Source organism: Lepidochelys kempii, chromosome 14 (genome assembly GCF_965140265.1).
Source record: "Lepidochelys kempii isolate rLepKem1 chromosome 14, rLepKem1.hap2, whole genome shotgun sequence".
Taxonomy (NCBI): domain Eukaryota; kingdom Metazoa; phylum Chordata; order Testudines; family Cheloniidae; genus Lepidochelys; species Lepidochelys kempii.
This window is the reverse complement of record NC_133269.1, coordinates 17,374,939-17,397,924: the sequence shown is the minus strand read 5'-3', so window position 1 is coordinate 17,397,924 and position 22,986 is coordinate 17,374,939. Positions and strand designations below refer to the sequence as shown.

The 22,986-nt window shown below is 50.1% G+C and overlaps 1 protein-coding gene across 1 annotated transcript in view; it reads right to left on the bottom strand.

Moving 5' to 3' along the window:
* Nucleotides 1-3,983: 3,983 nt before the first annotated feature.
* MGAT5B (alpha-1,6-mannosylglycoprotein 6-beta-N-acetylglucosaminyltransferase B) overlaps nucleotides 3,984-22,986 on the bottom strand; it is a 171,298-nt gene continuing 152,295 nt past the window's right edge. Inside the window, exons 16-18 of the mRNA XM_073310498.1 lie at nucleotides 9,147-9,221; nucleotides 7,057-7,331; nucleotides 3,984-4,561 (exon numbers count right to left, since the gene is read on the bottom strand). Of these exons, the coding sequence (XP_073166599.1) occupies nucleotides 4,363-4,561; nucleotides 7,057-7,331; nucleotides 9,147-9,221 (549 nt within the window). The 3' untranslated portion in view covers nucleotides 3,984-4,362. The remainder of the gene's footprint in view (nucleotides 4,562-7,056; nucleotides 7,332-9,146; nucleotides 9,222-22,986) is intronic.

The following is a 22,986-nucleotide window of genomic DNA, read 5'->3' as shown; positions in this document are numbered from 1 at the left end:
CTGTTTGACACAGTACTCCGTTAACGTGCACGAGGGAACAAATGCACGAAACACCAGACCAGGGGTGCAATAACGAGCATGCTAAGCTTAAACCATGTGTAGGCCATTGTTATACATGTCATACAAATTAAAGTGGATCCTATTCAGAGAAGAGTTTTGGGAAGTACCCCCCAAAAATCTCTTCCATATCAGAGAAAGCCCTGAAAAGGCCTAATTTTTGGACATGGACATAGAATTCAAAAATCACTAAAATACCCTCCCCAAATTTAAATGAATAAAGCCCCAAATCAGAAGCCCTCTGTACACTGTATTCAGAAAGAGTTAATGCCCATCAGCGGTGTCAGGTACCATTTCTACCTAGGGAGATCAGAAGGGCTGGCAGTAGCCAGTAGGATGGTCATGCTGTCAGAGGCTGGCACGGCAGAGACTGAAGGCTCTCAGAAAAGTCGGCAGTGCACTGAAACGTGGTACTGCTGGGAAGGAGCAGCGGTCAAACAGGGGGGCTAGAAGCACAGGTTAATCGTCCTAGCGAGGATGTGTTGTATCCAGCAGCAATCTCATTTAGCAAATTGTGGCTGCACCCAATGGTAACGCATGGGGCTCCATGCAACAGAGAAACCCACAGGCACCCTCCCAATTTCCTCAGAAATCAGACGACTGTATGCCTCCTACTCCATTTGGATTTGAACCAGAGCCCGTCAGTGTTAAAAAGCATGAACCGCGCCCACTTGAGCCAAAGGAGTCATGTCTTAAGGCGGCAACAGTAATAGGCATTTATCCTCTTATACAGACCTGCCATCAGACAGGGACAAAGTCTCCCACTGCACTAGCATGGCTTACAATTGCACATGCAGACAGATAATTTGTGCACACAAGGGGCAAAGGTGAGGGGTTTTGCAGACGGAACAGGCATTGCACGGGAATTTGCACACGTGGGCCTTAAGGGCCTTGTGGCTCAGTGACCAGGGGAAGGATTCAAGGTCCCCCAGATTTTTGTTTCTTTGCACAACTCAGCATCCTGAGTCCAGCAGTAATTCCTCCCCTTGGCTCATCCTACTGATGCTTCCCTTCCCGTTGAGAATACGAGTAAGTACTCAGGGCTGCAGAAAGAAAAGGAGTACTTGTGGCACCTTAGAGACCAACCAATTTATTTGAGCATAAGCTTTCGTGAGCTACAGCTCACTTCATCGGCTTATGCTCAAATAAATGTGTTAGTCTCTAAGGTGCCACAAGTACTCCTTTTCTTTTTGCGAATACAGACTAACACGGCTGCTACTCTGAAATCAGGGCTGCAGCTGGCTAGCCCTTGGCTTTCCCCTTGTTTCCCACTGCAATGCCACTCTCCATTTTCTTGTCATGGTCTGATTTGATGCGGTTAAAGAAGTGCTGTTGGGAGCCTGTGACCCTTTAACATCTATTGATTCTTTTCATCCACAATAATGGACAAGATGTCAGAATCCCACCTGCTGCTTGGTGGGCCGTCTTTCCTTCAATGATTTGGTGTCTGCTGATCTTCCTCCTTCCAGCCAGGTGGGGCGTTTGGCTGCACATGGACAGTGAGAACACTGCAAATCACTTCCCTTTTACAGCAAGGGCAGCCCAAAAATAGCAGTACACCCTCCCCTAGGGTACAGCCTGATCTTTCTACGGCCTCCACCACCACAGTATTTGAGCACCCCCTTGACGGACAAGAGGGAAGCCTTATGATCCTGTTTTACAGAGGGGGCTAGGAGGCCTGGAGAGAGACGAAGACCTACATGCACAAAGTGATTGAGCTGCCTAAATCCGGGCTTTACGCACCTAAATCCAAGTTTTTAGGCACCACTGGGATCCACAAGACCCCCACTCAGCTGCCCCCTAGCCCTGAAGGCACCTCAACTTACCCGGCACCTAAACTTTTTCAGTACAAGCCCCAAGGTACCTAAGTTTCTGCCCCAAGTATGCGCACTGCTGCCCCAGGCAGGCCTCCAGGCACCCGTCCCATGCCTAAACCCCCAGCACTATCCTCCAACCAGGTGGAGAGAGCGGGGCTCAATCCAGCTGGCATGCCCAGAGCCCACTTCACGCCACACACCTGGAGGTGAGGTGAGAGGGGCAGGGTGTAGGACGCAGGGGCTCCCTGTTAGCACTCCAGAGGTGCTGGTACTCTGATGGGTGGGCCATCTGAGGATGGAGACATCCCCTCCCTTTGGACTAGCCCTCGGAGATGGCTGAGCAGCGGGAGGGGAGGACTCTGAAAAGGGGGTGTACACGTTGGGACCCCCTAAGAGGAGGGCTGGCAGACTCAGCCAGCATTCCTCCTGGGATTCCAGCTACAGCCCAGCCCCTTCATCCCCCACTGGGTGCAGCAGGCAGTCCTGCCGTCCTTTCGCACAGCAGAGCAGGATCACAGCAGAGCAGGATCACAGCCTGGGCAGGTGCTGGCAGGCAGGCGGGCAGAGAGAACATGTAGCTTCATCCCCTGAGAGCCCGGCGAGGTGCCCGCATCCCCTGCTGTGAGAACTGAACCTCTCCCTCTCTGACGTGCATCTCACTGCACAGACCCCAATCAGGATACAGAAGACACAGAGATCCCAAGTTGTCACCCTGGGAAAGCAAGAGAGAGGCCGAGGGGAACGGCAGCCGATCAGCGTCACAAGCTGGAAGGCGGGTGTCCCAGCGCCTCTTCACAAATGGGGTGAACTCCCCCACTAGCTCCAGTGCAGCCCTCCTCCCCAGCCCCACGCCGGCACCGGGAGAGAGCCCCGCCCCCCACGCTCCACCCCAGCCCTGCGCCAGCACCGGGAGAGCCCCCCAGCCTCCACACAGTGGATTCTGCTCATAGGCAGTAGGGATAATTGCCAGGCTCACTCCGGGGGTGGCTCCCAGTGGAGGGGGTGAGCATTGTGTGCCCCCTCCCCCAGCGGTGAGAGACCAGCAGATTCCTTGGGCCGGGGCCACTCTTTTCGGGGGGGATCTCTCAGCTGTGATGCTCCTGCTGCCCAGCTAACCCTCCCCCCCCCACCCCTCTGCCCACCCCTCCGCCTGCTGTGCCCGCTCGAACCTGCCAGGGGTCAGGCTGCTCCACACCCCGATCTCACAGGGGCAGCCCATGCTGCCTGGTGGTGCAGAATGTCTCTGACTGAATGGGAGTTTGTAGGGCTGTTGGCCTGTCTCCCCAGCCTCTAGAGGACTAACACCTCTCCCATGGGCTGTCTTGGGGCCGGATCTTAATTCAAACAAAAAACTCACAAAGTAACACAAAACAAAGCTCTTCCCCTGAGCAGCCCTAGCTGCAGGGGTCTTTCCCCTGCCCCTATTCCCACCCCTTTGCTCCAGGACCAGGCACCAACCTCTCTCCCAGAGCTCCCCTTCCAGCAGCTCTTTCAGACCTTTCTGGAACACACCTGACCCCTTCCCAGCTGGGTCTGATAATGGAACAGGGCTGCCTGGCCCCAGGCCCCCAGCCCCTTAAAGGGGCAGAGCACCCCGTCCTGGGGATGGTGAGGACTGGCTGCTACAGCCAAGGCCTTCATCTGGGAAATGAGTACAGCTGCAAGAAGAGATGGGGAACCACTTGATGGGGCGGGGTCAGCTCCCTCCCTTTGAGCGTCCCTCTTTGGCCCCAGCTGTGAACGGGTCGATCCCTGCACGCTCTGTTCTGGCACATGAATGCCACAAACATCAACACCCCCTCTGAGCTACCGCACTGGGACGCTCATCTCTGGTGCTGTGATGTCATGCCCAGAATCCCCGCACTTCTGCAGGGCCGGGGTCCCAAGCTCTAACGAGTGCTAGTGGTAGGAACAGAACAAGAGACGTGCTCCCGTCAGCGTGTGTAGAACGCCTCCCCCTCCCCTTCCAAAGGCTGGACAGCTGATCGCACTGATAGACTCGAAGGCATCTTTCTAGATGCGTCTGGCATTAGAGCCTTCCAAGATCTGTCACCCCCACGTAAGTATTTCTAAGGAGGTTGTTCCAAATAACTCCTCAGGAAGGACCGGTGGTTGTTTTGCTGCTTTAATTCGATAAAAAATATAAATAAATAAATGAGGACGTTCAAAGAGGATGAAACCCAAACCCAAAGGCTCCTGGTGCCTTGTCCTACTGAAGCAGCTCTGGGCTCCTCTGAAGTCCAGGTGGGCTTGGGTGTGGAAGGAGATGTGTCTCAAGAAAAAAAAAATCCAACATGAGCAGATGGTGATTCACGGACGTTTGACTGGCAGATAAAACAACCGACAGAGTCTGACATCCAAAGTCTCGACATGAGTTTCCAAGAAGAGGGAGCTGTCCTGTCCTTCTTGGGTATTGCAGAAGCTTTGAGAAAAAGCTACTTGTTGCGTGTGGCGTGTCACAACACACGCTCTCCGGGCTCTGGGAGAGTCACAAGCAGTCCCTGCACAGCGCCACTTGTCCTTTCCGGTAATCGCGACACGGGCAGAGGCGCCGGTACTTGGTGCTGTAGCCTGCGCAGCTGTACAGCAGCGGTTCCTTCTGAAGGTAGCACTCCGGCACATTTTCAGCCAGTGCTGGGTAGAGGTGGTTCATCTCGGACTCCGTGGTGTCACAGGCAATGCGAAGCCTGGCAAACAAATACCCAAAATTGAATGTTGCTGTGTCCATCTCTGCACCTGCTCTTCAGCGGGTTTCACGTTGGATCAGAATGTGACTTTAGGGAGGGCTGCTACATCTCTGGGGGAGATTTGAACACTGCTCTGTTTACAGAACCTCCCTGCTTCGAATGTCACTGCAGACCTGTCCCTGCCCCACAATAACACTAAGCTTAAGTGATGTATGATTTGCATAGTAAGTGCTTGGAAACTACATGTGGCTACCTGAGCAACCTGAGATCTGTGTGACCCATGCAGCCCAGACATGGAACCTGTGAGATCATCCCAACCTATGTGTGCAATCCGCATGGCCCAAGCAAACCACCCATGGAATCCAAGGGACTGGCACAAGGACACATAATAGGCTCTCTGGGCCACACTGCACTTTCTGACGGCCACGTGCGGCGGCCATTGATTTCAATGGGAGCTGCTCCCATGCATCTGAGAGATTCTAGGCACTTGTGTGACACATGTGAGGTGCATGTATCAGATCCATGTGTGGGTTATTGTGAGAGGAGATTGGCCACAGGGCAGGGAGAGGCCAGTGTGATGGGACACGCCCCCATCCCGCTGACAGCAAGCTAACAAGCGTCTCTGCACTCAGACAGTGCCGAGTAGGTGCACCTGCAGAGCACGCCCTACCTACAAGTGAAGCTGGTCATAGAGCAGCGGGTGAGTTTCCCAAGAGGAGAGGCTGATAGAGACAGCGAGAGAGCCCGGTAGCCACACCTGACCAGTGACTTGTGCTCGTTTTCCTCCCTGCCTTGTTTAGGGCAGACAGACATTGCAGCCCTGTGCGGTGCTCCGGACGTCTGTTCTTCTCTGATCTAGCTACAGGACACTGATGGAGCAGCACCAGGGACTGGAGGTAACTGGACTCAGAAAGTACCCTGGGAGTGAGCTCAACTCCCCTGGGGAACCGCGAGCTAACCAGGAGGGGAGGTTCCAGATGGGACCCAGGGGCAAGAAACACAAAGAGACGACAGCCAAACCCTGAGAGCTGGGTTGACTACAGCCAGCACCAGCAAACTTCTTGGAGTAGCACTAGAGGGAGGAATGGACTGGATGGAAAGTGAGATTGTCTTGTTTCCTCCAATCTGTAGGTGGAGCTAGAATGCCGGGGTCTCCTCTGGTCAGCAGCAGAATGCCCTGGGTATCTCTGCATGTCCAATGGCTCTACCTAATAAACTCCGAGCTGAACTACTGACTCTGAACAGGTGATTTCATTCGGGGGCGGGGGGGGGGGGGGGTGAAGGAGCGGAGTGAGTGGAATCTGCACTCCTGCTCTAATTTATCATATAAAAATGTCACTAGGACTCAAATTGCCTGCCTGACCGGTGTGACAGAAATGGCAATGCTTGCATTTTAATTGTCCACAGTGCAGCATGGAATCGGGAGGCAGATTTATGCCCTATTAAAAACTTTACTGCCTGTGTGTTCAAAATGGAGTGTTATAGAGAAAGGTATAAAAGGCGGGGGGAGAGGGAAAGGTGCCTGAAAAATCCAACATTTGTTTTGAAGCAGAAGCCCATTCGGGCACAATGCATCCAAGTGACACAAACAAAGCAGACTGCATATGGGGTTGTGTACAAAGGGCACTGCAATGGACCACAGGGAGTTACAGCAAGGGGAGCTGTGTTTGCAAAATTGCAGAAAGTAGCACTGGGAGAACAGAACAACCTCACCTTTCAAAAGGTCAATGAGGGAGTGTTGCCTAGCAGTTAGAATAAGGGCTTGCGAGACAGGATACCAGGGTTCTGTTTTTGGCTCCGCTGCTGGCTTGGTGTGCAGCCTGGGGTAAGCTTCGTGGGGTCAGATTCTCCAAGGAGCTCAGTGCCCAGCTGCTCCCATTGTGACATCTAGGGCCAGACTCTCCAAGGAGCTCAGCACCCAACATGCCCACCACATGCTGAGCACTGTCAGAACTTAACGTGAGCCATGTCTGCCCAGTGTGGCACTCTGTCCCCTTCTAGTGCTGGCCAGGCCAACTAGCACTTGATGAGCCTGTGATGGTCTCAGCTAAGAAAGGGGCATCTTTTAGCTCAGATAGTACAAGCTCATGTATAAAGATCCCAAGGTCCCAGGTCTGATCCGTGCTGCTGACAACCCATCCAAGGGGTCGGCGTTACGCTTAAATTGGAGCTAAGCCTGGGTGAGGAAGCTGATCTTTTCTCACTGTTCTGGCCTTAGGTCCTAATTTTCAGAGATGCTTAGCACCCATGGCTGTCACTGACGTTAGCTGGCCCTGGCCTGTGCAGTTCTGCCAATCAGACCCTTAACCTCTCTGTGCCTCAGTTTACCCATTTGTAACACAGGGATAATAATGTTGCCCTATGATAGAGGAGTACTTTGAGGCCTAAGAAAAGCATTTTGGGGGTGCTTAAATAGGGGTGCTATAGCAGGACAATGGATTATTATCACCCCACTATGCAGGGGGGCAAGGTGAAGGTGCGAGAGCCATACTCACTGGAGAAACACGTCCTTCTTGTTGAGAAACTCGAAGAATGTTGGCTCGCAGACCAGCCCGTGCTCCTGACAGGTCTCAGTGCAGGCTCGCCCAGCCTCAGACACCCACACCTGCATGGAGCTCATGGGAGGCCAGACATGGGGGGCGCTGCTGCCGTTGTACGACCACACAAGGTGAGTGGCGTTTGGCGACAGGGTGAACGGGTTTGGCGAGCTTGGCATAGCATGGCCATTGGGCTTCGCTGGCAGAGGAGGAGAAGCTCCAGCACAGAAATCCTAGCGGGACAGAAAAGGACAGGTCACAGAGTGCCCCACGGAATGGAAACGGTTAAACATCAGGCCAGTCTGAAGGGAATCACTTTCTAGGTTGCAGCTGAGGCTCGCTCTGCTGCCTTGAGCTCAGGTCCCTTCCACCAGCTAGAAGGTAACTCCCGAGGGCCTCCCCAGGCAGCAGCTAGGGCTGCTGAATATATATGACTCCGACTCTGTTACTGACTCCTGCCCTGACCTAGTGGACCTTCCCTGCAGCAGACAGATCAAAGGGCTCTTCCCACACTGCCGAGCTTTGTGAGCAAAGGATCTCAGATGAGAGGCTGTTTCTGCTCCGGCTCTCCCAGGTTCCAGTGCATCCCCTCGCCAGGAGCCAGCTTACAGGGGGCCCAAGGACCCCATGCGGCAAGGAAAAACGTTCATGGGGAGCCCAGTCCCCAGGGATTTGCTCTGATAAATGCCTACAGACATACTTAAGATCTGGAGCTAAACTAGGGTCCCAGAGATGAGCGGCCCCCTATTTCCCCTGTTTTTTGTGGCAGGGTTCCATACAGAGCATCTCTCTCCTTGTCACCAGGATGTACTGATAACTGCAAAGGAACATATCCCTGCAGATACGGCGCGACTCCTCACTCGTCTCCACCCAGGCACAGCCCAGACAAGCGGTGGGCAGGGCTGCTATGGTACCTGAATCACAACCACAAGCACCACCTCACTACCCAGCCCCTACTCAGGAAAGTCCCAAAGCTGCAATTGGTGGGTGCCACCAGAGGATTAGGGAGAAGCATCCATGGCTCCTGCCAGTACCATGCCGGGCTCCAGCCAGAGGCACTGGCCCTTGACTTTCATGAGTCCTAAATCCCCTCTCAGATTCAGACACCAATAGCCCCCAGGGCTGTAGCCCCTGCCACCGGCTAGCTGGCTGTGTCCTGAGCCACCGGTGAGGATGTATGTCTGACAGCTAGGGTTGCCAGCCATCTGGTTTTCAACTGGAATGCCCAGTCGAAAAGGGACCCTGGAGACTCTGGTCAGCAGTGCTGACCAGGCTGCTAAAAGTCCATTTGGCGGCACAGTGGGGCTAAGGCAGGCTCCCTGCCTGCCCTGGCTTCGCATGGCTCTTAGAAGCAGCGACAGGTTCCTCTGACTCCGGGGCAGCCAGGGGGCTCCACACGCTGCTCCCGCCCCAAGCGCCGGCTCCACCGTTCCCATTGGCTGGGAACCACAGCCAATGGGAGCTGCAGGGGCAGCGCCTGTGGGCGGAGACAGCCTGCAGAGCTGCCTGGCTGCACCTCCACCTAGGAGCCAGAGGGACATGTCGCTGCTTCCAGGAGCTGCCTGAGGTGAGTGCCGCCCAGAGCCTGTACCCTGAACCCCCTTCCCACTTCCCCAGCCCTGAGCCCTCTCCTGCACCCAAACTCTTTCCTGGAGCCTACACGCAGAACTGCCTCCTGCACCCCAATCCCCTGCCCCAGCCTGGAGTCCCCTCCCCCACAATCCCCTCATTTCTGGCCCCACCCCAGAGCCCGCACCCTCATCCATTCCCGCACCCCAACCCTCTGCCCTAGCCTGGTGAAAATAAGCGAGTGAGCGAGGGTGAGGGAGAGTGAGTGACGGAGGGAGGGGGGATGGAGTGAGCAGGGGCGGGGCCTCAGATAAGGGGCAGGGCAGGGGTGGGGCCTCATGGAAGGGGCGGGGCAGGGCGCGAGGCCTGCAGTTTGTTGTACATCTTTAAATACAGTCTGCTGGCCATGATGCCTAGCTGGCTGCTTCCCCCAAGAAATGACGTGGGAAGCCCTGTGGGGTGGGAGAGCGGTCACGGACCTGGTGCTGAATGTAGGCGTGAATCCGCTCCAGCATCCCCTCGCAGGTGTATTCATAGGGTACGTAAGGGTCTACCTGTGGAAAGGAAGCAATAGGACATAGTCACAAGCAGGGAAAGACCGCTCTCTTCCCCTTGGCTTAGGGCTTTCAGCTGCCCACCACTTACAAACCCAGCTCAGAGTGCCTGTGGGAGGAGGAAAGTTACTGGAGCTCGTACTCACAGACCAGTTTTCCTAATGCCTTTTCATGTTTCCTTTCACAGCAAGACCTCCTACAACCCATTTCCAGGCCCATCTTTATTGGTGGGAGCAGCTAATGTCAGGTGTAAGGTGGGCACACAAACACCGACCAGTGCTCCAAAGACATGGCTTGCTGCATTGCTGCCTGCTCTGAAGACTCCACTGGGCTGACTGCAGAAGCAGGGCGCTTGGCTCCCAGCAAGGGACAGCAGCAATGTGGATAGGGTTACTAATCTCCAGTACTAATTAATCCATTCTTAATCATTCCTCACACTTTGCGCCAGAGCTGTGTGGGACCCAGAACTTCTGTTTCCTGGGAAGTTCCACAATTTCGATATTTGTTTTTTAGTTCTGAATCAGAATGATTTTCAACAATTTTTTGTTTTAGGTCAATCAAAACAAAATATTTCAATTCTGACTGTTTTATATTATTATTATTATCTAATACAAAATAAAATAAAATTTTGGAAAGTCCTTAAAAAAAACCAGAATGTTCCATTCCAATAAGTCGCGGTGAAATGTAGTTGAAATCAACATGGCTTCCGCAGAAAGTTTAGATTGAGATGAATCACCAGTTTCTAGCAGGAAAACATCCCACTGGAAAATTTCTGACCCGCTTTACTTTGCACATCTCTAGCCCCTTTCACTCAAGCATCTTTTCCTGGGAGAGTGGTGCACCACTGAAGCAATCTGCTGTCTGGAGAGACACATGGCCTTGTCTCCACCTCTGCTACCCCGCCAAAGTTTTCTTGGGCACTTTCAGGGATGCTGGCGATCATCATGTTGGACCTGTCAGAAACGCCAACAGACACATGCAGCCATCTGCTACCAGGAGGCATGTGGATGGAGTAGGAACTTGAAAGACAGGAGCCCCAACAACAGACGGGCTCAGCAAAACAAATGGCTCTTTGTGAGACTCCCTCGTTCCTTCCTTTCCCCTCATTCTAGGAGATCAGAACTCAGAATGTGGCAATTAAGAATCAAAAGAAAGCCTGGAGATTACACGTGTGTGGTGTGCTGCCCACACACAGCAAAAGCCCCTACTGTCTGTCTGGTGTACCCACCTGTTGTCTCTTAGCGTAACGTAGGCAGTAAGCATTTTTGACTTTTTGTCATACAGCACTTAGGATGATGGAGCCCTGCTCCCTGGAGGGGGCTCCAGGTGCTACCACAACAACAACAGTTACAATATTTGGAGCTGCTCAAAGTTTGTGTCACAAAAATGGCCAAGATAAAGAAACAAAGACTGTCGACATTATCAAGATGTGCCATGTCTTGCAAAAAAAATTTTTTTTGTGTGTGTTTATCAAAACCTGCATTTTCTTACTGAAAACCGGGTTTTCAACAGTTTGGGGTAAACACAGGATAGAAAACGTCCTGGGACATGGGTTCATCTCAAACACTGCTCAGGTGCAAATGTACCAGCGGGCTTCTCAAATGACCTGCAGAGCACACAAAAGTCTGGCTAGAAGACGAAATCTTTAAAGAGCCACCAAGAGCTGGGTGCCCACTCTGGGCAGGAGATAGGCACCAGGAGAGAGCTCCAGCCAGGACTGCTCTAGGCACCAACAAAGCAAGCCCGTTACGTGCTTGGGTGGCACAATTCCCGGGGCGGCATTCTGGCCGTCCTTTTTCGTCTGTTTGTTTGTTTGCTTTGGCAGTTCAACTCTCGGAGCTTGAGGCAGCAAGAAACCTAGAGCCGGCCCTGGCTCCAGCAGAGAGACCAGGGTGCCAGCATTACAGGGCATAGGGCCTGGCCTATGTGGGAGAGTGCTAACATTGTAAAGAAGAGGGTATTCCCAGGATTGTAAGAGCAGGGTGACTGGAAAGACCGAAATCTTCAGAGCATTACATAGCACAGCAACGCCGCTATATAGTAAAACACAGGAAATTTGGGGCAGGGGAATGACATGTGAGCTTAGAAAGGGAAGTGCATTCCCGGGGCAGGTACCTCCACATTAATCCAGACATGCAATAACTGACATATTCTGTTATGTTGCACCACCCCCATCCAAACACTGTTGACCAAGTTTTTTTTTAAAGTGGGTGGCAGGTGCTCAAGAACTAGGGCCTGTTTGGGTCATAGAAATGTTGCCAGTTATCTGTGTTGTACATGAAATGAGTTTGGCAGGTCTCAGTGCAGTTCCAAGTGCACTGTGTCAATGTGACAAAAACCACCACAGCTGTCAGCACTAATCCAACACCTTTGCGGGGAGTCTGAGCAGGGAGGCTAAGGATTCCCTGGGCCTGGAGTCTAAAGCCATCCAGCAGTATGGGTGGTCCGCCTGCGGGTCCCACATGAGGCACGTTGGCATGGATCAGGGTGGAGAAACTTGCATGGCTGCTGTCCATGCCATGTAGGACTTCCAGCTCCAATGCTGCCTCTCTCACCAGCAATAAGTTCACAGAAAAACAATTACATCTCACTTCCCTAGCACTGAATAGGGGCTGCACCTCAACGAAACGACCCCCTGTAGTGGCCTAGCCAAAGTGTTGGGGCGTGGGGGGAAATCCAGGGAAACATTCACACAATTTCAGATGCATTCAAATGCCATCCACCCCCATTGCAGCCTGAGACACCCCCAGGCACATCCCTGTCCTTTTTTAAAGGGTCTGTCAGCTCAGGGCCTCATGGAACAGGTGCCCCCCGTCAATGTCAGTTCAGTGTGCTTGGGGCCTTTCAGGATTTTTAGCCAGTCTTTCTATTGCTAGTGGCAAAGATTCTGGGCAGGACCCTGCCCTCTCCATCATCGATGCGCAGAGGAGTTGGGGATATAGGGAGACTATTCTCTACTGCAGTGGTTTTCAACTTTTTTTCATTTGCAGACCCTTCAAAAATGTTGAATGGAGGTGCAGACCCCTTTGGGAATCTTAGGTAATCTTTGGACCCCCAGGGGTCCATGGACCACAGGTTCAAAACCACTGCTCTATGGTAATGACCACCTTTCACAGACTCCTTAGACATAGTTTGCGGATGCCAAGGAGTCCGCAGATCACAGGTTGAAAAACCACTGCTCTACTGCATAGGCCACAGAGCAGGATCTCCACCTGGGGTTCAAGACAGCTCTAGTGACAAGCTAGTGTGTTAGGCACAGCACCATGGCCCGAGGGGGTATGATCTGCCAGCTAGGGAGTGGGACCAACCCATTATTAAATAATGTTTTGTATTCAACTCTCCAGACTGGCAGCATCTGAGTGCTGTCCTGCAAGGAAACCCACAGCAGGAAATTTCAACAGGAAACAAGGCCTGCTGCCAATAAAATATTGAATCCGGCCTAGAGATTCCGAGCCCATCACCTGCCACCTCCCAATGCAAACGCCTCCCCAGCAGCCAGGCTAGCACTGTTTTGGGACAGGGTTTCCTGCTGAGTTAGTGACCACAGCTGCATGGGACAGAACTCCTGAAGGTATTAATCCACTGATGGCAGCAGAGCTAAGCTTGATGGGTCTAGGTCTGGACCATGTGCTGGTGTTGGGGGCAGGAGCAGAGTCTAGCAGCAGGAACTCTGATTGGCTCTGCTCTCCAGGCCTCTGCAGACCTGCTTCGTTATAGGGTCCAGCGTGCCCACTAGCGCTGATGAGGAAGGGATTAAGGAGGTAGGTGGGACGCAGAGGGAGACACAAAGGAGCACCAGTGAAACATCCCAAAGGGTGAATAATCTTTGTGTCTTGTTTCCCGTTTTGCAAGCAATGCATCATTTCCCCTCTGCTCCACCTCCCCACCCCCTTCACCAAGCCCCAGAGGGGAAAAATGCCTAATGGAGTCTCAATGGAGATTTAACATTTGGAGCTTAAGCTTTATTGCACCACAAAAGACACGCTATATGTAAAACAGGGCCTCTGCTGAGACCGATTAGCATTTAAATGGAAGCTATGATTAGCAATAAAAGTGAGCAGGACTAAAGAAATAGCGGGTGGGAGAGAGCAGGAGGCTCTAGACATTAGGGCGCACAGGAATAAAGGGTTTGCCGTGCAACTCTGGAATGAGACCAGGCGCAATGAAATTACTGAACAACGATAGCCCTGCAGCTGGCACCTTGCCCGCCTCGCCATGATTAATGCAGTCAACAGCACAGACACTTGAACCTGCTTTGTTGATCTTCCCATATCGCATTGAATCCCACTTTGTCCCACTGAGTCACTTTTCTCATTATCCCTCCGTTCTTCATCTGCTGTGGCTTGCAGTTTGACTTCTTCCTATTTGTTTTCTGGCCCTGATTAGCATTGCCCTAAACCCCACCAGCCCCCACATCAGCTTGGCCTGTCTCTGCCTAAAATCCAAAGGGGCGGCATCTAATAGTTATCATTAGCGGCAGATGACGCATGACAGAACACGTCAATGGAGAAGTCAGAGACGCGCAGCACAATGTCATGTCGCACCATCCCCAGGGGTGTCCCAGAGGTGACCAAGGCACTGGGCCTAGGAATGACTGCAATAAAGCACGGCTTTATATTTTAACTGGGAGCAGACTAATGGATGAGAGAAGTGGCCGTCTCTTGTGGAGAGGAAAGGATGGGAAGAATGGAGTCCCTGAGGTGACTTCCATTGGCTCTCAAATGAGGTCACAGTGGTGCTGAGAGGCTCCATGCTTCGTGCTGATGGAAATATTTCTTTTGAAACATTTTTTTAATGAAACATTTTCATTTTCCTTAAAAACGGTCAGAAACCATTTCCCAGCAAGCTCCACCCACACTCTGGCCAAGATCTGCCTTCCTAAGACCCTGCCCCCCCGACCATAAGCCACCTGTGTTTTAAAGCCACCTCTGCAATTCTTTACTTTCTCTGGTTTGTGACGCTTTCACCTGGGCCTGGAAAGATCATTTCCCTCTCTGCTGCTATTTAGTGGTATATGCGGTGGCAGAGTATATTTTTTCTTTACAATGTTTAATGGTGGTTAGAGCTGGTGAAAGGTGCCACAGCCCAGGAGAGGGCAGGCCTCTGTCTACATGTGTCAAGTTGGAGGCAGCGTCAGCTTCCCCCGTACCCTCCTCTGCCAATGTGCCTCAACCCTAACTTAGAGGAAGCTCCTCTAGCAGCAAGAAGGACGTTCAGTCTTCATGGTCAGTTTAGCCCTTTGTCTCTCTGTGGGAGATGACCAATTTAAGTGCGCTTTTGGGGTGGACATTTCGTGACAAAGACAGGTGCCTAATAAGAATTGGGCTGAGACCCACCAAACATTCATTTCACGCAGACCACTGAACAGGTCAGTTATTACAGATCTGGGGCCAGGTTTGAATGGGTGATCCAGAGATTTTTTTTTTTAAATAAAAAGACTCTCCTCTCCCATTACTGATTCTCTGAACAAGCCAGTACCCTTGTTTGGTGATTCTGATGGAGTGGAAGCAAACTTTGCTTTAGTCTTGTTCATACACCATCCAGCACAATAGCAGTGGTGCCTAGAAACTACAGTGACAAGCACATTGTAACAGTGTAACACTACTGCAAAAAAAGCAAACATCGTTCTGGGATGTATTAGCAGGAGTGTTGTAAGCAAGACTCGAGAAGTAATTCTGCTGCTCTACTCCACGCTGATTAGGCCTCAACTGGAGTATTGTGTCCAGTTCTGGGCACCACATTTCACAAAATATGTGGATAAGTTGGAGAAAGTCCAGAAAAGAGCAACAAAAATGATTAAAGGTCTAAGAAACATGACCTTTGAGGGAAGATTGAAAAAACTGGGTTTGTTTAGTCTGGCGAAGAGAAGACTGAGAGGGGACATGATAATAGTTCTCACGTACATAAAAGGTTGTTACAAGGAAGAGGGAGAAAAAATTTTCTCCTTAACCTCTGAGGAGAGGACAAGGAGCAATGGGCTTAAATTGTAGCAAGGGTGGTTTAGGTCAGACATTAGGAGAAACTTTCTAAATGTCAGGGTAGTTAAGCACTTGAACAAATTACCTAGGGAGGTTGTGGTTTTTAAGAGCAGGTTAGACAAACACCTGTCAGGGAAGGTCTAGATAATACTTAGTCCTGCCATGAGTGCAGGGGACTGGACTAGATAACCTCTCGAGATCCCTTCCAGTTCTATGATTCTATGTTTAGGGATAGATAGATAGATAGATAGATAGATAGATAGATCATAAGACTAATGGAGATGGGAATTAAAAAGTTAGGGATGGCCCAGGTAATTCAAAATTTGTGTAACAAAGAGATTCCATGAGTCAATTCCCTCCCACCACACATACCTAATCCTAATAAGCAGAAAACATTCAGCCACCTAGATTCTGGGTCTTTGCAGTCAGTCTAATACCCAGGGCTGTGAAGCAGGAAGAAGCTTTTGGCAGAGTTTGGATGCTGGGATAAAGCAAATGTATTTTCAGCAGCTCTGAGTCAGTGTCATTTCAGACACACCGCCCCCGTGTTCTGTCTGCTATTTATACACAGCATTCAGCTTCTTCTCTCTGGATTGGCACTATCATTTAAATGAATGGCATATTTTTAGCATGGATTATGAAACACTGCTGTCCTTATGGAGGATTCTTTCTACTTTCGCTTTTAATCAGTAGAGTATTGGCAGAGGAATGATGTAAAGCCATCCCTGTTTCCTTGAACAGTTACCCTCACATCCTGAAATTTACAGCTACGCACTGGAAAATCACAGCCACTGCCTGAAACTGATAACTGTCCACAACTTTCTGTTAATGTATTTCTTGCTTTGTGCACAGGTACTCTTATCACAGTACTCTCTCTCATCACCTTTCTTTAATGGTTGCTCAGATACTACAGTGATGAGGATAGATAGATTCATTCTCCACACATGGGCGATGCTGCTTACTGACTCCCTTGTAGGACAGGCAACAATTTCTCCACTGTGAGCAACACTTACAGTGCTGCACACTTATTCCTGGAAGGACGTACTTCCTGGAAGGAACTTTCAGCCCTGGAGCTCATAGGCCATTCCTGACTGTGACCCTAATAGCATCCCACTGCCAGAGAGCTAGAAGCTGCCTGGTAAGTAGCAGTGTGTCTCAGCTGGCCTGACCAGCTTAGTGTATCACCCCAACTCACTGTTGTCATAATCTGTATCAAAACGGTGTCATGTAAAGTATCCTATGCGAACTGGTAATGCATTGGCCATTAATATTATGGGGTGGTGCGTATGTTGGGGTGATATATGAAAAATCTGAAATATGTGCTGGACATATGGTCTTAAAATGTGATTGGCAGGAAGGGCTTAAATCCCCCCCCCACCTTAGACAAAGGAATGTGGTCCCCCCTACTTGAATGTGCCTCCAATGTAGGTTGAACAAAGACACACAATAAAGGTACATGTACATAAAAGGTAAACAAAGCCATCAAACAAGGGAGTGGGGGAGATAACCACTTAACTAATTGGACTGGGAGGGAGAGACTGCAAAAATTACCATGGCATCATTTCCCTGCTGGACACAGCAAGCTGAGCCCCCAGGAGGGCTTCCTGATGTTGAAAACAAAGATTAACTTTGATGATATACGTGGGTAGAAAAAGTCATTTGGGTCTCCTTCAGCTGAAGAGAAAAAAAAACCCTACTGCTTCGAGCTCTGTGTTAGATCCTGGCTAAGAACTGGCCAGCCATGCTGGAAAAGCAACTGCGGTGATAAAACTACTTTGAACAAAAGATTCTAGTTTGTTAGGGTAGGTTTAGTCTTAGAAGCATAATTTTACCTTTGTTTGTTTGTTTGTAACCATTTCTATCCCAATTCCTTCTACTTGGTATCACTTCAATACCTGTTCTGTCTTAATAAACATAATCTTGTTTTTATTATGTAGCGTTTCAAACTGAAAGGTAAAATCCTCAGTCTCTTTAAAGGAGCAGCAAAGCGGGCTGTTGGTGTATCAGGGCTCTGAGCCAAAGTGCACATCACAGAAGCACCCAAGATTACAGGGCAGGCAGTGACACAACCCCTTATTGGTCTGGGTGAACCCCCAAAGCATCACACTGACCCCGTCTTCCAGAGGGGAATTGTCTAAGTGGGTAAAAATGGGATGGCAGGGGAGATGCAGCAGGGCACTTGTGCAGTACTCCTCCCCTGGCCCAGATGCACCTCTCCAGAGCGGGACGCACCTTCAGTAAATAGGTCCCAAACTAAGAGATGCCTACATTCTTTTTTTCTGAAAATGCTGTTCCTTCGTTTCACCAACAGTAAATCTCAGAATTATTTGTCTCCTTTTGAAGTACTTATCAAACCAAAACTCAAAAGGCTCAGCCTGGAGAGAAGATATCTCTAAGCAACTTTCTGCCATAAATATCTCAGCGAGACTGGAAATTACACCCATTATATCTAATTACAGGTGTGCGCGGTAATCAGTTTCGACATAATGACAGGCGCTGATCCTGCCTATGAATTATTGAGCTCGCCCTGACTTGGGAACTTGGATAAAAGGATTTGATGGGCGCTTCTGAGCGTTCTTTAAATAGTAGTTCCTTTCGCAGAGCAAATTGCAATTGCCTGTTTCACCCTTTACCAGCAGAATGCTGTGAATTGTCCTCCATTTTGCCTGACACAGATTTAAGGGGAGGCAGATTCCCCCCCACCCCCCGTTTTAATCCTGGCATTGCCAAGGAAGTTCAGTTTATTCCTATTCATTCTTTGTATTACAGCAGCACCAGAGATGCCCCCAACAAGATCAGGGCCTCATTGTGTGAGGCACTGTATAGACAGTCCCTGCCTACAAAAGCTCATAACCTAAAAGAGAGGTTGTAATGGGTGGATGAAACATGTCTGTGGTAGGTTAGGGGCAGGGAGAAGTTGGCTAACACATTATCCCTCTCCTTTTTCATGTATCCTTAGTAAGGTATTGAGAAGGGTAAGGGATTATTCATGGGATACAGAACCTTTTCCTTGTACTGTAGGTTGATAGTTGGAATCTGTCCAGGCTAATTCTGGCTAGTTGTTTGGTGGCCGTGTTAAATGAGTTGGATAGTTTTTCATTCCAGATCCCAGTGACAAGTGTCCACATCACGCACACAAACATCACCAAGGGAACTAAATGTGTCAGTCCCCACCGAGCGGCAAAGGCTTAGAAGGGCCGGGAGGTGGTTCCGCGGTATCTGAACTACGGCACAGTGTCCAGGCTATGATACAGTAAGCTTGCTGCAGTTGGTGCCACAGGAATTCTCGTTGATTTCTTCCTGGGGATCTTGGATGCTGCATGGTCCCTCCACGTCCCACGAGGGCACAATCTAGCCCTAGGTCTCTACTCCTGCCTGCCTGTACCCAGAGTCTTCTCCTCCTTCACAGAGAGCTGTCACTCTCGTGGCAGCCAATGTTCCTGTTGTGACCAACATCACCGGCAGCGTGGCTGTCAACAGGAGGCCAGGCCTGTCATATTTTAATTAAACAATTATCTTCAAGAAATTGGCACTCTGCTGTGGTCCCAGCCACACAATCAGAATTAGAAGCAGAAGGGAAAAAAAGACAAGAGAGCGAGTGCAAAAAGCCTGAAGAAAGATGGATAACAGACGGGACACCAGAGCTGGTGCAGAGGGGACGAGTGTTTTGATCACAGAGTTAAGGGTGAGCAGAGAAGATGTGGTGGCAATGGGAGAAGGAGGCGGTGTGGGGGGACGGGGGATGTGAGCAGCAGCGAAGGTGAACAATCAGAACAGCGGTAGGAGAGGAGGAAATGCAGTGAGCAGGGAAACACTGCCCTCACAGAACATCTCTCCCCCAGTCCAGGCCTCGTTTCTCACTACCAGGCACGGAACAGATGATGAAGTGTTAACAGAAGAGGCATCAAAAATCACCAGCAGGAGTTACTGTGACAGGTGGCACAAGAGGCTAAAGAGGGAATAAGATTTCTTAGCTCTGCTTGGGATGAGATGTAAATCTGCTCAGCTATAAAGAAGGATGAGTGGGAGGGTGGGGACGAGGAGAGAAGACAGAGACCCGAGTGTAGCAGAGAGAGCCTAGAGCATTAGGCCTGATGCAAGACTTGAGGCCTGAACTGTGAACCAAAGTCAGGGCATGTAAGTTCAGTGTCTTGGCACGTCCTGCTGGCACTGCTAAAACACACCGAATATGTAAACACATTCCAGCAGGCTGGCACAAGTATACACCCCAACCTAGCACAGGATAAGATGGTTTGACAGAAGTGATGAACGGAGATATTTTGTCAGAAACATCAGGAGTAAAGTACCCAGACAGAAGTGGTGAACAGGAATATTTTGTCTGAAACAACAGGAGAAAGGAATGAGAGGAGGTAGCAAACATATCACGGAACACGGAAGCTGACATGTCGGTTGTTTAGCCCAGGTTGTTTGTTTTAGTCTATAAATCTTGGGACACCTCGCCTTAACCCTTTGTCTGGCCTAAGGGGCAGCAGAAAGACCTGCTGCTGACTGAGCTGGTCCATTGTGACGGGCACACGTGTGTTAGTGTACCTATAGCCACTAAGCAGGGGTGCTAATACGGTGCTTAGTCGACAATAAACCCTGCCGAGCACCTTCGCCACTGAACCGAGACTGTGGTTTTTCTGGGCAGGTTCTATCGGGGTCCGCTGAGCCAGCCACATGTGCAGAGCTGGGACAGCACGCGGCAAGAACTCCCACGCAAGCCACACCGACAAGGTCCTAGAACCAAATCCCATTGACTGGACACATTACCTGCCCTGCTGTCTGGGGGCAAGGGTCTCTCCATTTCCCCATTACAAGAGAGGGGAGTGAATGGACCATAAGACAGGGAAAGGTAGGTGCAGCATGGATGGAAGTAACCCATGAAATGAGTCTATGAATCTAGCCCATGCTTACATGGCCAACGTGGTGAGTCCATCATAATAAATCCACCTTTAAAGATTTTTATTGCAGTAGAGTGAGGTGTGAGTGTGTGAAATGGTGATACGGAGCCATGTGGCTGGGACACTCTTGGAAACCTCGCCACAGATGCGACAGAGCCAACCCTACCTGTAGCGCATGACCTGAGAGGAGGGAGAGGTGGCGCTCCATGCTGAATGAGGAGTCACCAATTGCCAGATGTGCATGTCCCCTTGCTTAGTGGTGCTGTACCCCCAGCACCAACGACATACAGTCACACCGCCCTGGTTTCACCCCATTCTGCAACAGCACAACACCTCCATCACTCACCATCGCTGCACAGGATGCAGTGGTGTGCCCAGGCTCATGGGGACAGAAGACAGGAGCCAGGAGCCCCAACTCATCCCTGTGCAAGTGTGAAGCCCAGTGTCAGGACACTGCCTCCCGCCCCCCGATCCTGGGGCTGCTGGCAGCCAGTTCAGCACCCAGCACAGGCTGGGCAGCTCTGACTTATATGGCCACTGTGGGCTTTGCAGCAGCTGGGAAACAGCTGAGGTTTAGAATTTCCTCAGCCACGATTCCCCCATTCCTGGCACGGGCCTCCCCAGTGCACCTCGGAATGCCCCTTTGCTGGGGGTGCTCGCCAGTGAGTGCAGAACCAGCCCCAGGATCCCTTCGCGCTGAAGGTGCAAAGGGGCAGCAGAACAATGGTGAATGGAGCCCACTGTTGTCAGATGGAGCATTTAGAATCCCAGGTAGGTACCTGAGGAATAAATGTAGAGATGGGATTTCTCTGCAGGGGGCTGAGTCTCCGAGAGGAATCGCAGGGCCAAAGGGAATATTAAATCTCTCACTCAAAATAATAATGATAAAAATCCAAACATCATCAGACAAATAAATAGAAAATAACACAATTGCCTAACAGTGTGTAACAGCAGACTGGGGAGATTTTAACCAGCTATTTTCACTGCAATGCTTAATATGCCACTCTCCCAAGCATAGCCTGAAATATATAATTTTTCATTATATTCCTGAATGTTTGACTTTAATATAATGAAGCTTTCTCCCTTCATTACACCAGAATACTGGCTGTATTATATTGCTTATGTGGGAACTATTTTTGACAATGTAAAAGCTGAAGCCCAAGAAAATGACCTCAAATGAAACCTCTTTCCTTCTCTCGCCTCTAAACTCCATGTAACAGCTGTAATTCATCACCAGGACAAATTCTTCCAGCGTCACATTTCCTGGTGGGCTGTAATTTGTCTCCTTGCTTTTCGCTCTCTTTTTGCTACCTGTGACTGCCCACTGATTTGCTTGCCTGAGTTTATGGTGTTTGACGCCGCCTCTATTTGAGTTTTTATTATAAATAGATCAGAAATCCTTGGTAACAATAAGCACCGGGGAAAACAAGAAATTGCTAAGCATGTTACACAAAAAGTGCATCCATGACTTGTTACAGATGCTACTGAATGCTGCAGTGCTGAGCCTGGGAGAAGGGGACGGGACTTTCCTTCTGAAACCTGAAACCGCACACAACTTGCCTGAGATGGGGCTTTGTCACAAACCGAGCCAAGGCTCAAGCTAAAATTCAAACACCTGTCCAGAGAACAAAGGTCCATTTTCCAGCAAATGTAAACAACTTCATGGCTTTGGAATGAGGTTGCCATCTGAATCTCAAATAATTTATTTGAGGGGGGATGGGGGGGGCACGCATAGCCACATGCATAAGAAGTCCAGCTGTCACCAGGGCTTCATCCTAGGGCTTCGCTACCAAATGACCAACACAGTAGGTGTCCTTCTAGAACGATGCTGCATATGTTCTTCCTGTAATATTCTGGCACCATGCATTGCCTTATTTACTTGCATGCGAGAACTTGTCAGCAGCAGCTACACTTAAGTGTGATTGGTCATAGTGAGACCCAGACAGTGAGAACAAACTTTACTGGCGATATGCTTGGTATCTAAAAAGAACTCCATCACATATAACATTTCTTCAAGACTTAGCTCCAGTACAGTCAGCTAAACAGATCAAATAGCACTCTCCAGACACTTTCTAGTGAAACTCTCGGACTTGTGACACAGCTACCCTAAGCCACCCTCTCTCTTTCTTCTCTCTCTCTTCCCTCCCACGGGATTTTGTTTTCTCTTCCTGCTGCATAAAACATTATTTTAAAGACAAAATACTAGGGGAAATCTTGCAGCAAAAGCCCATAATAAGGCTTTTATGCTAGGTCAATTTTTAGGCCTAATTGCCTTGACAGCATCTCTAATAAACCAGCCCTTAAAAAAAGGGGGGGAAGTTGCTGTGAGTTACTTTACATTCTCTCCCTGTTCCCAGAGAGGTTATATACATATTTTAAAAGGAGCTCTAACCTGGTAAGGGATTAGCCCAAGAAGACATGTCCCAGTGGAAAAAAACCCACCAGTCTCCTCCAGAGTCACTGCACGTTTTAAATAAAATTGTGACAGCTGAGCTGTAGTTTTTACTCTTTTAAAGCAAATGCCATTCAATTCAACATCCACGGAGGGCAATGGGAGTCTTGCAATGAGCTGTGGATCAGACCCTCAGTGCTGGTGAAAGACTGATAGCACCCAGATAGCCCTGAAGGTCTCTCTCAACGGAACAGATTCGGGTCAAGTCATGTCAGGACAAGCTTACCCATAATGCCTTGCCAATGTGCCTCACTCCAGCAATGGGGGTTGGTCTCAGAGCCCAAGCTCCAGCCTGAGCAGGAACAACTACACTAGCCAATAGGTGGAGTGTGGGCCAAATCTGGATCAGGAGATGCTTTTGAACAGACCCTGAAATCTTTATATTTACTTATTATTATAATTGGGTTTTTTTATTATTATTTTCCCTGGAG